The 12,887-nt window shown below is 51.3% G+C and overlaps 1 protein-coding gene across 6 annotated transcripts in view; it reads right to left on the bottom strand.

The window, feature by feature from the left end:
• The window catches only part of PPP1R1C (protein phosphatase 1 regulatory inhibitor subunit 1C), a 121,093-nt gene that overhangs the window by 58,120 nt on the left and 50,086 nt on the right, over window positions 1-12,887 (bottom strand). For 4 of the 6 annotated variants that reach the window (XR_005990574.1, XM_041773233.1, XM_041773231.1 and 1 more), the window contains 2 exons: window positions 6,613-6,650; window positions 4,450-4,510 (listed from right to left, as the gene is read on the bottom strand). Coding sequence is in view for 5 of the 6 variants with exons in the window: in XM_041773233.1 (XP_041629167.1) it covers window positions 4,450-4,510; window positions 6,613-6,650 (99 nt within the window). In the remaining variant the exon portion in view is untranslated. Of the gene's footprint in view, window positions 1-4,438; window positions 4,511-6,612; window positions 6,651-12,887 lie in introns of all 6 variants that reach the window. The other 2 variants (XM_041773235.1, XM_041773236.1) reach the window with 1 other exon arrangement.

The following is a 12,887-nucleotide window of genomic DNA, read 5'->3' as shown; positions in this document are numbered from 1 at the left end:
TGGAAACAGCAAGAGAACTAGAATTAGAAGTAGAGCCTAAAGATGGGACTGAATTGCTCTAACCTCATAATAAAACCTTAACAAATGAGGAATTGCTTCTTACAGATGAGCAGAGAAAGTAGTTTCTTGAGGCGAAATCTATTCCCAGTGAAGATGCCGTGAAGATTGTAGAAATGACAACAAAGGACATAGAATACTACATAAATTTAGTTGATAAAAAGTGGCAGGGTTTGGAAAGATTGACTTCAAGGTTGAAAGTAGTTCTATTGTGGGTAACATGCTTTCAAACAGCCTCACATGCTACAGAGAAATCATTTGTGAAAGGGAGACCATTGATGTGACAAACTTCATTGTCATCTTATTTTAAGAAATTGCCACAGGGGCTCCTGGGTAGCTCAATCAGTTAAGCATCTGACTCTTGATTTCAGCTCAGGTCATGATCTCAGGGTCATGAGATCAAGCCCCCAGGATGCCCTCCATGCTCAGCAGGGAGTCTGCTCAAGATTCTCTTTCTCCCTCTCCCTCTGTCCCTCTTCCTGCTTGCACTCACTTGCACTCTCCTCTCTCTAAAATAAATAAGTAAAAATCTGAAAGAAAAACAAAAAGTAATTGCCATAGCCACCCCAGCCTTTGGCAACTACCACCCTGATCAGTCAGCAGCCATCAATATGGAGGCAAGACCCTCCACCAGTAAAAGATTATGGCATGCTGGAAACTCAGATGATGGCTAGCATTTTTTAGCAACAAAGTATTTTTTTTTTTTAATAATGCCCGCCTGTTCTTTTTTTTTCTTTTTTTTTTTTTTATGATAGTCACAGAGAGAGAGAGAGGCAGAGACATAGGCAGAGGGAGAAGCAGGCTCCATGCACGGGGAGCCCGATGTGGGATTCGATCCCCGGTCTCCAGGATCCCGCCCTGGGCCAAAGGCAGGCGCCAAACCGCTACGCCACCCAGGGATCCCGCAACAAAGTATTTTTAAATGAAAGTGTATACATTATTTTTTAAGACATAATGCTATTGCACACTTAGTAGACCACAGTATAGTATAAACAGCTTTTATAAGAAACTAAAAAATTCATTTGATTTGCTTTATTGCAGTGGTTTAGAATACCTCTGAGGTATGCCTGTATATCCTGGCAAAGAGATGATTGTGATTGATTTGAAATATGGTGGTGACGTCGAAGATAAGAGAGAAAGTGGGAAACATAAAAGGGCTAATGGGGTGAAACCCATGAACTAGTGTTCTACTATTGAAGAGAGTGAAAGAGAAGGAGGGGCCCCTGGAAGCTCTCAGAACTCAGCAATACACAGGTAGGCAGATCGATATTCCACTTGCTGAGAAGGGAAACAGTGCAAGACAAACTGATTTGGTGTTGAGAAGATTCCAAGGTCAGTCTTGAACATACTAATTTTGATCTCATTATCTCTTTGATCTCCATGAGACATGTTAAGTAGGTGATTGGATATTTGAATCTGGTCAATCTTTAGACTTACTATAGCAGAATCACTTGGAGATTTTGATTATCTGGCTCCACCCTAGGCCTAATATGCTGGAATCCTCAAGAGAACATCGCCAATATGGTACCCCAAGGTTAGATGCATTGGAAAAAATTCAGTCATCACTGGCTAGTTGCCCTATTTAACCTGTAACCTCCTTGAACACATTGGATGCCTATAATGTTATGAATAAAAAGGCAGACCAAGTACTAAATCTGTTTATTACGTTCTAAGAGTAAATGTGTGGACAAACCATGAAACATCGCTGAAAAAAGAGAGCCATATACAGATTCTTCCATTTACATTGTCATGGACAATGTAACATTACATGTCACGTACCATACGATGTTGTTGTCTTGGCCATAACTAATTGATCCAGGTACGAGGCCCTAAAAGGCAACCACCCGATAATTCCAGTGGTCTTTGAGATGATCTTTCTTCAGAATCCAGCCTAACTGATACACTATTCTGGATGGTAAATAATTTACCAAATCATATTTTTCTCTTTGACCATAGGGGAGGGAAGTGGGGAAAATTAAAACTAGAACAACAGAAGCATTTGGATAAGTAGACCTGGACATGTCTCTGTTTCCTGAAACTTGGTGGAGACATAAGCGCCACTGTTAGTGAAAGAGAAAAACCAAATGCACTTAGGAGACAGGAGACTAATCTGTCCATGCGTTAAATGAAACAGAAATAGGTGGGGTGTAGCATCCTGCCCTCCTGCCACCTTGGCCTCTGTACCTGGTAACTCCTGACAACTGAGCAAAGGAAGGGGGAAGCAAGGAGTTTGGCCAGTTTGTTTTTTGTTTTGTTTGTTTTGTTTTAATAACCAGTTATTTACTGGGTCCTTCATGAAATCCTGGTTGGCCTTTTTGTCAGAGTAGTTTTTTTAGAACTATTAATCACATCTGTTTCTGCTTTGCTCTCCCAGCAAACTTTTTTTTTTATACTCAATAACATATAATGATGCTCCACTGCAATTTGAAGAACTACACATTTCAGAGCAATTGTATTATCGTATTTAGCATCTCAATAACATTTCCTTTGCTAATTCCTCTTTCTTATGATTGAAGCTTCTTAATATGCTCACAATGCACCATATGTTACCATAGCTTAATTTTGTCTTGAAATATTCATTTCTAGCTCTTGGGGACAGGTAGCCTGAATAAAACATGTGGATTTAGCTTTCTCTCTCTCTTTTCCTTTTTTTTTTTTTTTTTTTTATCAGAAGCAGGAGACTTACCTAGGTATTTATTGGTTATCAAGAGGGCCTAAGTAGCTTGCAATAACTGCCTGGTAGCCTCTTGAAAGAATTACTATGCTTTCCCAAGCCTTTAACCCAGGACCAATATGACTGTCACTGAATGTTCATCCTGGAGGGACTGACAGTAGTAAGGTCACATGTGAAAATGTGCAATATGACTAACTTCCCTAAATGTTAGGATCCCACATTCTTATGATATTTGAGAGCTAAATATAATGAAAGCTCCTGGGACTTTGATTTTAAGAATTTCCTTTAAAAATAATATTATTATTCTCTGAGGATATGAGAACAGTATTCCTTTATTTAGTTAAGCCATCCCAAAATAGAACAGAGGAAATCATTAAATAGTGAACATATATCTTTTACTGTTGCCCATTCATGCCAAAAGTGATGTGTCTTAAAATTACAAGATGACTTACAATAGGAACTATATCTTCAAATGATTATATTTATCTTTCAGGAGAGGGAAGCCTGATAGTCTCAATAATTACCCTGGAATAAAGTACAATACTGGTGATTGTGTTATTTACTGCAGTCTTACAAACAAACAAACATGGTGTTTTATAGCTGCACAGGAAGGAAGTTTACTGAGAGTAGTTATTAATGTGTCCATTTATATTCCACCTTCCTGAAAAAAAGCCTCAAATCTAGAGAGAATACAGAGTGGAAAATTTCACTCCCAATTTAGACATTTCTCCAGACTCCAGAGGAAGCTGCTCAGCTGGCCTCTCTTGTAGTTGAAACTGAGCTTGATGAGCCACTGGGCCAACAGCCCAAGTGACAGGCTGGAGTAGGAGCTACTGGACAGAGCACACTCTGCCTCATGTCAGGAACATTTTTGTGTGAGAAATAAAAGAAGTAGGGCACAGGGGTGGCTTAGTGCTTGAGCGTCTGCCTTTGGCTCAGGTCATGATCCCGGGGGGTCCTGGGATCGAGTCCCGCATCGGGCTCCCCCCAGGGAGCCTGTATCCCCCTCTGCCTGTGTCTCTGCCTCTCTCTCTCTCTGTGTCTCTCATGAGTAAATAAATGACATCTTTAAAAAATAAAAAAAATTTAAAAAATAATAGAAGAAGCCTTCCCTGGAACTGGTGTCAGTCAGAATTCCGACACACTTAGATGTTCTTTTCCCAGTTCCAGTTTTGGGGGAGAAATTTGGGAAAATGCCAGGATCTGAGCTAGCATTTCTAGTTGTTATTTGAACAGCTGTTACATGTACAGCGAATAGCTGTTTGATTGGGTTTCTTAGAGCTACTCTTGATACAAGGCAATGAGGCAACAGTTTACATTAAATTTGCCCCAAATTCAAGTTACTCTACTTTGCATAAGCCAAGAAAAAAAAAAAGGCAATCGTCTGGCAACACTGGCAAGAGTAATTAGGGATTCTGGAAAGATCTCTTCAAAGAAATATGTGAGGAAGGGTAAAAGAAAAATCTCTGTCATTATTTTGGAAAAATGAGAATTTCCAGACTGAATTTCTGAGACATTTCTAGTTATTCCTTCTTCAGCTACCTATTTTATTCTTGATGAAACTAAGCTTTCAGTGGATAAAGTAGCTTATTGAAAGTCACATGATCAAGCTGTAGAGCTGAGACTAGATCAAGCTTATGGTCCTTGCAAACAGACAGCCTGCCAGCCGTGAACTCAACATTCACAGCAACCCGGCATAGTCAGTACCTGAACAGTACCTTTCATGGCCGGTGGTGTGTACACGCTCTGCTTCCTTTGCTTCGGGGATGCATTTTGTGACTGTGGACAAAGAGAAAAGAGGAAAAGTCTTATTTGAATAAAAATTAGCCCTATGAGGGAGATAAGCTTTGTGCCACATTTCAAAGAGCTTTCTGATTCCCCTTTGTTATGAAATACAACTCAAATCAACGAGAAATTATACACATGTTCGCTGATAGCACCGTTTTAAGAGATATATAAAGCTATTTTATCAGAAAACCCTTCATCCCTTGCAGTCTTGAAATTACTCTTTTACTCACTTCATAGCATTCATTTATTTTTAAAAGAAAAAAGAAAGAGACACCAATCCCTTTTGTTTGAGAGAAAAATCGTAAGTGCCAGAACAAAGTGTACTCCAAAAGCTATGTCCGTGGGATAACTATACCTGCTCAAAGGATTTTTGATTGGTTCTGCATAGATAATGAGGGTCTTCAGTAAGTGATACCAGTTTGTAAACTTCTGGAATTGACATGTTCAGTCTATCTTCCCCATTTACTTGGAATTACAATGTGGAGATGATATTCTCTTCTTTTTTCAAAAGATAAATAAGTCCTTTCCTAACCAAGCTGCTGCATAACACTCTTACCTATGCACACGAGACCAATAAGACTCTCTCCTTACCGAAGAGAGAATGTTTGCATTAAAAATTACAAAAATTGCAACACAGAAACATATTTAGAGGCCAAAAAAACAATTTATATATATGTGATACATATATTATTTATTATGATAAAATACATATATACCATCTATACCCCAATCAGATTATGTCAAAGATTCCTTTTTAATCATGTGTTGATTTATATTTCAATGTGGCAAAAGTAGGGGTCTTCGTCAATGAGTTTTAGTATCTAGAGCAATTATTTTTACTTTGACAGGTCAGATATGAATAGTTACAAGACACTTTTGGGGAATTATTCTATGCTTTGGGAATTTTTCTAGGTGTATTGGAAAGAATATACAGAATCTGAAAAACTAGAAGCTGTTTCAAGGACGGTAAATAGAATTTAAGGTATCTTTCCTTGTACATACTAAAGCTTATTTGCCTTCAAAGGTATCATCAAGATATAGACATTTGCTTGATGCAAAAACAATATATTAAAAAGTAAAAAAAAAAAAAAAAATTCAACCAAAGAGTTGTCAAATCCGTATCAACCAAACAAATGGTACGAGCAGATTTCTCCAGAATAGAAGGTCTTAGTACCACCAGTTTATTATGTTAAACATGTGGATGGTTGATATTTCTGGCATTCCCTTACTGTATGCAGTCTCATCTGGTTGATTTCAAGAAGCAATCATTTTGGGATTTCTTGTATATTTCCATATATACATTCAAAGATCAAGTAGAAAATTAATCCTACAGGAAAGTTTGTTTAGCAACATGTAGTAAAACTTACTAAGCAATAAAAACTGCTTTATATGTATGAGTTCTGTTGTCAAAGTATTTCAAATACACAATCTCATTAAAGTTTTAGAAAAGTCTCAAAGAGATACTATTCGGTATTTTGTTCTCTCTACATTTTCCTCTGGGTATTGCTCTATGATTAATGCAGCCATGGGAATTGGCTAATATGTCTGCACACTACGTGATAGTTGTTCTATTCCTGAGCATGAGTTTACTTATGTCCTTGTATTCAATTTATCCTACATTATCAGCTGCCCTAGCCTCCCCTGGTTCCTATTTTCCATAGGAACTCTCCTCTGAACTCCTACATGCGTATGTGAACCTCTGGCCTCGGGGTCTGCTCGTGGCTTCACAGACCAGCAGACCCTTCCAGGGATGCCCGCTCCCCAGCTTCTTGCTCCAGGATCCGACTTTGGCTGGCCCTGCCTGTAGTTGGTCATAAACAGCTAGTCACTAAGTTGGACATATCAATACCATATCTTGCCACTAAAAGCAATGGTTTATCCTACCAGTTTTTTCAGGGGTTGGCATTTCGTAGGTTGACAACCAAAGTACCATAGGGGCAGAGATCTAATGACCCCATTTCGTTGTTTCTTTACTCAGGAAAAGCAAACCAGTTTTTACGTGACATATTTTTATAAAATATTATACCTAACTAATCGTGTTTGTAATTAATTTTTAATGAACACCTATTTATACAAAATATAAGAAAACTTACTTCAGCTTGTGTGTTGGTCACCCTCTTGTCATCTATTTCTGCAAGAGAAGTGGATATAATTCGTTAGAAAATGGGTTTCATCTTTATAATATGCATATTAACATTTGCAACAATTTGATAAAAATAATTTAATAACTGCCTTGTGTTTCTTTTTAAAGATTTTATTTACTTATTTGACAGAGAGAGAGAGAGAGCATGCATAAGCAGGGGGAACGGCAGGAAGAGAGAGAAGCAGGCTTCCTGCTTTGTAAGGAGCCCAATGTGGGGCCCAGTCCCAGGACCCTGGGATCATGACCTGAGCTGAAGATGACCTGAGCCAGAGGCAGATGCTTAACGAACTGAGCCACCCGGATGCTCCACCTTGTGCTTATATGACATCTGTGGCTTAGAGAAAGGGGGACAGAAGATGGTTTTCTTCTGAGATAGCCTTTTCCCTAAGCTTAAAAAAAAAAAAAAAAAAGGCAGGTAAAAAGAAAAAAAAAAAAAAAAAGGAAAGGCATCCCTTTTGAAATTTCAAATTGCCCTCCTTCCAGTAATCCAGAAAGGAACCAGGGAAATGGCCCTTGAACCAACTGTTGGTGCCACCAACCTCGCAGTGTTAAGGCGTAAAACAATCTCCTCTGTGGATCTTGCTGCCAATCTACTCACTGCAGCTTGTCAGATTTCCTCAAGTTTTCCACTAAGCTGAACAAAGCTCCTTTTCCATTCCGCTCAGTCACTCAGACTCTGAGAAGCCCTTTTTCTATATGTCTCTGGAAAGAATCAGTTACCCTGTCAGAAATCTTCCTTATGACAAAGCAAGGGAAACACGTACCCTGCCTGGGGGAGGAAGAGCTGCTCACATGCTGCCCTTCGACACAAGCAGGGCCTGCAGGGCTGAGTTTCTTTCCTCCCTCACTTACTTTCCTTGGATCCTGATTTTTTTTTTATATATATTTACACATGTATTTGACTTCCTTTAAAAATCTGTCCCTCTCTCATCTGTACTGCAGGGGCTGGGTTTCTCCAAGTTTCAAGAAAATGAGACTTGGAGGGGCACATGTGTGGCTTAGACGGTTAATGGTCCCACTAATGGTCTTAATCTCCGGGTTGGGAGTTCAAGCCCCAGCTGGGGCTTCAGCCTAGACATAGAGCCTGCTTAAAAAAATAAAATAAAAAATGGACTTGAAGACTGTCTTCTGCAACCAGACTGCAGCCAGCTGTGCGAGCCCCTGAGCGCCATGTGCAGGGCCGATGGCAGCATCAGCATCGGTACTGGAGGTGGTGGGGGAGGGGGTGGGGGGGGGGAAGGCAGGTGCTCAAGGCTGCAAACCCCGAGCTACCTGGAGTCCCAAAGCCACCTGGCTTCAATCCTCCCGAACATGCAGCCGTGCAGGCCCCGACCTCCTTCATCCCCCGCCTTTTAGAACGTTCGCGGCCCGGCTGTCCCCGCGGCCAAGGGAAGCCTGCGGCCCTGTGGGGCGACCGTGGGCGGGTCTCAGGATGCACGGCCCGGCAGGGGCGGAGGCGGGGGCCGGGGCGGGGGCGGGGGCCGGGGCCAGGGGCAGGGCCAGGGGCCGGGGCAGGGGTCGGGGCAGAGGCCGGGGCAAGGGCAGGGGCAGGGGCAAGGGCCGGGGCCGGGGCAGGGGCAGGGGCCGGGGCAGGGGCAGGGGCCGGGGCAGGGGCAGGGGCAGGGGCAGGGGCAGGGGCCGGGGCCGGGGGCAGGGGCAGGGGCAGGGGCAGGGGCCGGGGCAGGGGCCGGGGCAGGGGCAGGGGCAGGGGCCGGGGCCGGGGCAAGGGCCGGGGCCGGGGCCGGGGCAGGGGCAGGGGCCGGGGCAGGGGCAGGGGCCGGGGCCGGGGCCGGGGCAGGGGCCGGGGCAGGGGCCGGGGCAGGGGCAGGGGCAGGGGCAGGGGCAGGGGCAGGGCGGGCAGGGGCAGGGGCCGGGGCCGGGGCAGGGGCAGGGGCAGGGGCAGGCGGGGCAGGGGCAGGGGCAGGGCAGCGGGGCCGGGGCCGGGGCAGGGGCAGGGGCAGGGGCCGGGGCCGGGGCAGGGGCCGGGGCAGGGGCAGGGGCAGGGGCAGGGGCAGGGGCAGGGGCAGGGGCAGGGGCCGGGGCCGGGGCAGGGGCCGGGGCAGGGGCCGGGGCAGGGGCCGGGGCCGGGGCAAGGGCCGGGGCCGGGGCCGGGGCAGGGGCAGGGGCCGGGGCAGGGGCAGGGGCAGGGGCCGGGGCAGGGGCCGGGGCAGGGGCCGGGGCAGGGGCAGGGGCCGGGGCAGGGGCAGGGGCAGGGGCAGGGGCAAGGGCAGGGGCAGGGGCAGGGGCCGGGGCAGGGGCAGGGGCAGGGGCAGGGGCAGGGGCAGGGGTCGGGGCAGGGGCAGGGGCAGGGGTCGGGGCAGGGGCAGAGGCCGGGGCAAGGGCAGGGGCAGGGGCAGGGGCCGGGGCAAGGGCAGGGGCAGGGGCAGGAGCCGGGGCAGGGGCCGGGGCCGGGGCCGGGGCCGGGGCCGGGGCAGGGGCAAGGGCAGGGGCAGGGGCAGGGGCAGGGGCAGGGGCCGGGGCAGGGGCAGGGGCAGGGGCAGGGGCCGGGGCAGGGGCAGGGGTCGGGGCAGGGGCAGAGGCCGGGGCAAGGGCAGGGGCAGGGGCCGGGGCAAGGGCAGGGGCAGGGGCAGGAGCCGGGGCAGGGGCCGGGGCAGGGGCCGGGGCAGGGGCCGGGGCCGGGGCCGGGGCCGGGGCAGGGGCAGGGGCAGGGGCAGGGGCCGGGGCAGGGGCAGGGGCAGGGGCAGGGGCAGGGGCAGGGGCCGGGCTTCCCGCAGCAGGTGGCCGCGACCCTCCTGCCCTCGTCCTGCGTCTCTGCGCAGCGGGGCCGGGTCCGAGCCCCCCGGAGCGGATTCCGGGCGGCGGGAGAGCGAGCTGCGCCCAGGGGGAAGCCTTCGGGGGCAAGAGAAGAGCCGCGGGTCGGGGCCGCTCCTGCATTTTGGCTCCACCTTCACGGGCAGAGGAACGTGCCCGAGCGCGGGCCCTGCAGGGGGGGAGGCACCTCGAGGCCGCCCGAGGCCTGCAGGTGGGGGGCGCGTGCTCGGGCCGGGCGGGCTCCCGCGGGGCCCCCTGTCCGCCCGCGCGGGTCTCGCAGCTCCCCCCGCCCCCCCCAGCCCCGAGCCCCGCCCCAGCCCCTGCTCGTCCCGGTAGGCGACCCCGCCCCTTCCCGCCCGCGGTTCCCGGCTCCACATCCCCAATGAGCAGCAGGTCCTACCCGATGCACTTGTGGGGGCGTCGGGGCCCGAGCGCTGCCCCGGAGTCGCCCCCAGCTTCGCGCTACCCGGCGGCCGGTCCACTGCGGCCAACCCCGCATGGGGTCCCCCGGGGGAGGTAGGGGGCGGGGAGGGCCCCGGTGAGAGAGGGGGTGGGGCCCCCAGGTGAGAGAGGGGCAGGGGAGGGCCCCCAGGTGAAGGAGGGGGTGGGGCCCCCAGGTGCCGGAGAGGGGCGGGGGAAGGGCCCCAGGTGAGGGAGGGAAGCAGAGGAGAGCCCCCAGGTGAGGGAGGGAAGTGGGGAAGGGGGAGGGTCCCCAGGTGAGGGAGGGGGCGGGGAGGGCCCATGGGGAAGGGAGGGGGCGGGGAGTGGCCCCAAGTGAGGGAAGGGGTGGGCCCCCAGGTGAGGGAGGGGGCGGGGAGGGCTCCTAGGTGAGGGGGGGCGGGGAGGGCCCCAGATGAGGGAGGGGGTGGGCCCCCAGGTGAGGGAGGGAGCGGGGGAGGGCTCCTAGGTGAGGGAGAGGGGCGGGGAGGGCCTCCGGGTGAGGGAGGGGGCGGGGAGGGCCCCAAGTGAGGGAAGGGGTGGGCCCCCAGGTGAGGGAGGGAGCGGGGGAGGGCTCCTAGGTGAGGGGGGGCGGGGAGGGCCCCAGATGAGGGAGGGGGTGGGCCCCCAGGTGAGGGAGGGAGCGGGGGAGGGCTCCTAGGTGAGGGGGGGGCGGGGAGGGCCCCAGATGAGGGAGGGGGTGGGCCCCCAGGTGAGGGAGGGAGCGGGGGAGGGCTCCTAGGTGAGGGAGAGGGGCGGGGAGGGCCCCAGGGGAGGGAGGGGGCGGGGAGGGCCCATGGGGAAGGGAGGGGGCGGGGAGTGGCCCCAAGTGAGGGAAGGGGTGGGCCCCCAGGTGAGGGAGGGGGCGGGGAGGGCCCACGGGGGAGGGAGGGGGCGGGGAGGGCCCCAGATGAGGGAAGGGGTGGGCCCCCAGGTGAGGGAGGGAGCGGGGGAGGGCTCCTAGGTGAGGGGGGGCGGGGAGGGCCCCAGATGAGGGAGGGGGTGGGCCCCCAGGTGAGGGAGGGAGCGGGGGAGGGCTCCTAGGTGAGGGGGGGCGGGGAGGGCCCCAGATGAGGGAGGGGGTGGGCCCCCAGGTGAGGGAGGGAGCGGGGGAGGGCTCCTAGGTGAGGGAGAGGGGCGGGGAGGGCCCCAGGGGAGGGAGGGGGCGGGGAGGGCCCACGGGAAAGGGAAGGGGCGTGGAGGGGCCCCAGGGGAGGGCGGGGGCAGGGCGGGCCCCAGGGGAGGGACAGGGCGGGGAGAGAGGGGGCGAGGCTGGCCCCAGATGAGGGAGGGGGCGGGGAGGGCCCACATGGGAGGGAGGGGGCGGGGTGGGCCCCCACGTGAGGGAGAGGGTGGGGAGGGGTCCCAGGTGAGGGAGGGACCAGGGCCCCCAGGTGAGGGAGGGGCCGGGGCCCCAGGGTGAGGGAGAGGGGCTGGGCCCCCGGTGAGGGAGGGGGTGGGGCCCCCAGGTCAGAGAGAGGGGCAGGGGAGGGCCCCCAGGTGAAGGAGGGAAGTGGGGGAGAGCCCCAGGTGAGAGAGAGGGCAAGGAGGGTCCCCAGGTGAGGGAGGGGGTGGGCCCCCAGGTGAGGGAGGGAGCCGGGGAGGGCTCCTAGGTGAGGGAGAGGGGCGGGGGAGGGTCCCCAGGTGTGGGACAGAGGCAGGGGAGGGCTCCTAGTTGAGGGAGAGGGGCGGGGCGTGGGCCCTGGGGGTTAGGAGGAGGCCGGGGCAGGGGGAAGAGGCTGAGGGCATACCCGCCCCCTCCCCCTCGCAGCCGCCCCGGGGGGTCTCCCTACCGCCTAACTTAGGGGCCGAAGCGGAGAGCGTGAGCTCATGGCCCAAAAACTGAAGGAGGAGTTCAGCAGAGTAACTGGAAGGACAGTGATCGAGGTCTGCACTTGTGGACGTGAAAACATCGTATGCAAATTAAAAGGACTTCAAAACTATAGGTATGGTATTTTTTATTGCATAAAGTATAGATGAACTATCTGGAGAGAGATGATAGAAAAATGCATGTGTATTCTTCTTCTAGTGAGCAGGCATTACTTTTATAATGAAAAACTATATGTACCATGTGGATCTATAGAAACACAGGTATGTAGTAAAATTTCTAGGTAAGTCCACAGTACAGAACATTGGCGTTTCATACAGTAAGAGACCAAAACGGACAAGCAGCAGCACAACATAAATACATGAAATAAAATAAACTTTAAAAATGAAAATTAAAAAATAGACAAGCAGTTAGAATCACTAGTATTCGACACTATTATTTATGCTGAACTTGTATCCTGATCAGCAATATTTGGAAGTTATGGAACCTAATAATGAATTGACCCGTGGCTTGTACAGGGGTAGGCAGACAGGAGCTACTGGCTGGGGACAGCAATCACAGTTATTTGATAAAATCGCTGGAAGTATATTATATGGGTCATTATCAGACGGCTGTGAGTACAGTGGATGAAGCAGTTCTATCAATGCAAAATCTTTGCTGTCTTTTAAGTAAATATCAGCTATGATCCACTTTAACAGTTCCTCTTTGTGACCCACTGGATCGTTAAATGCCAATGTTTTGTTTTGATTGTTTTAAAGATCTATTTATTTATTTTAGGGAGAGAGAAACTCAAGCTCACTCCACCCTGAGCAGGGAGCCCACTCTGGGCTCCATCTCACACCCTGAGATCATGATCTGAACTGAAACCAAGAGTCAAAGGCCTACCCAATGTGCCACCCAGCTGCCCCGGCCCCTAGTGTTTCTTAATATTTTATTTATACCTTAGGAGTTGAGAATTCAGCCCAGGACTCAGAACCTATTGTTTTAAGAGCAAAATGGTGTCCAGTCATTCACCTTTGTGCTTTTTAACTGTCTGTGTAACACACTCTAAAAGAGTGTCTTTCTAGGGCAACTGTGTGGACGTTACTCGTTGCATAATTCAATGAAAAAAGGCTTTTATTCTCCTTGGTTAGTTTTTCTTATTAGTATTTTTCTTGAACTGATTAGGTTAGCCAGATAAGTCTTTT

The sequence above is a fragment of the Vulpes lagopus genome, chromosome 11 (assembly GCF_018345385.1).
Source record: "Vulpes lagopus strain Blue_001 chromosome 11, ASM1834538v1, whole genome shotgun sequence".
In the NCBI taxonomy this organism is placed as follows: Eukaryota; Metazoa; Chordata; class Mammalia; order Carnivora; family Canidae; genus Vulpes; species Vulpes lagopus.
This window is presented reverse-complemented; position numbering and strand designations above follow the sequence as displayed.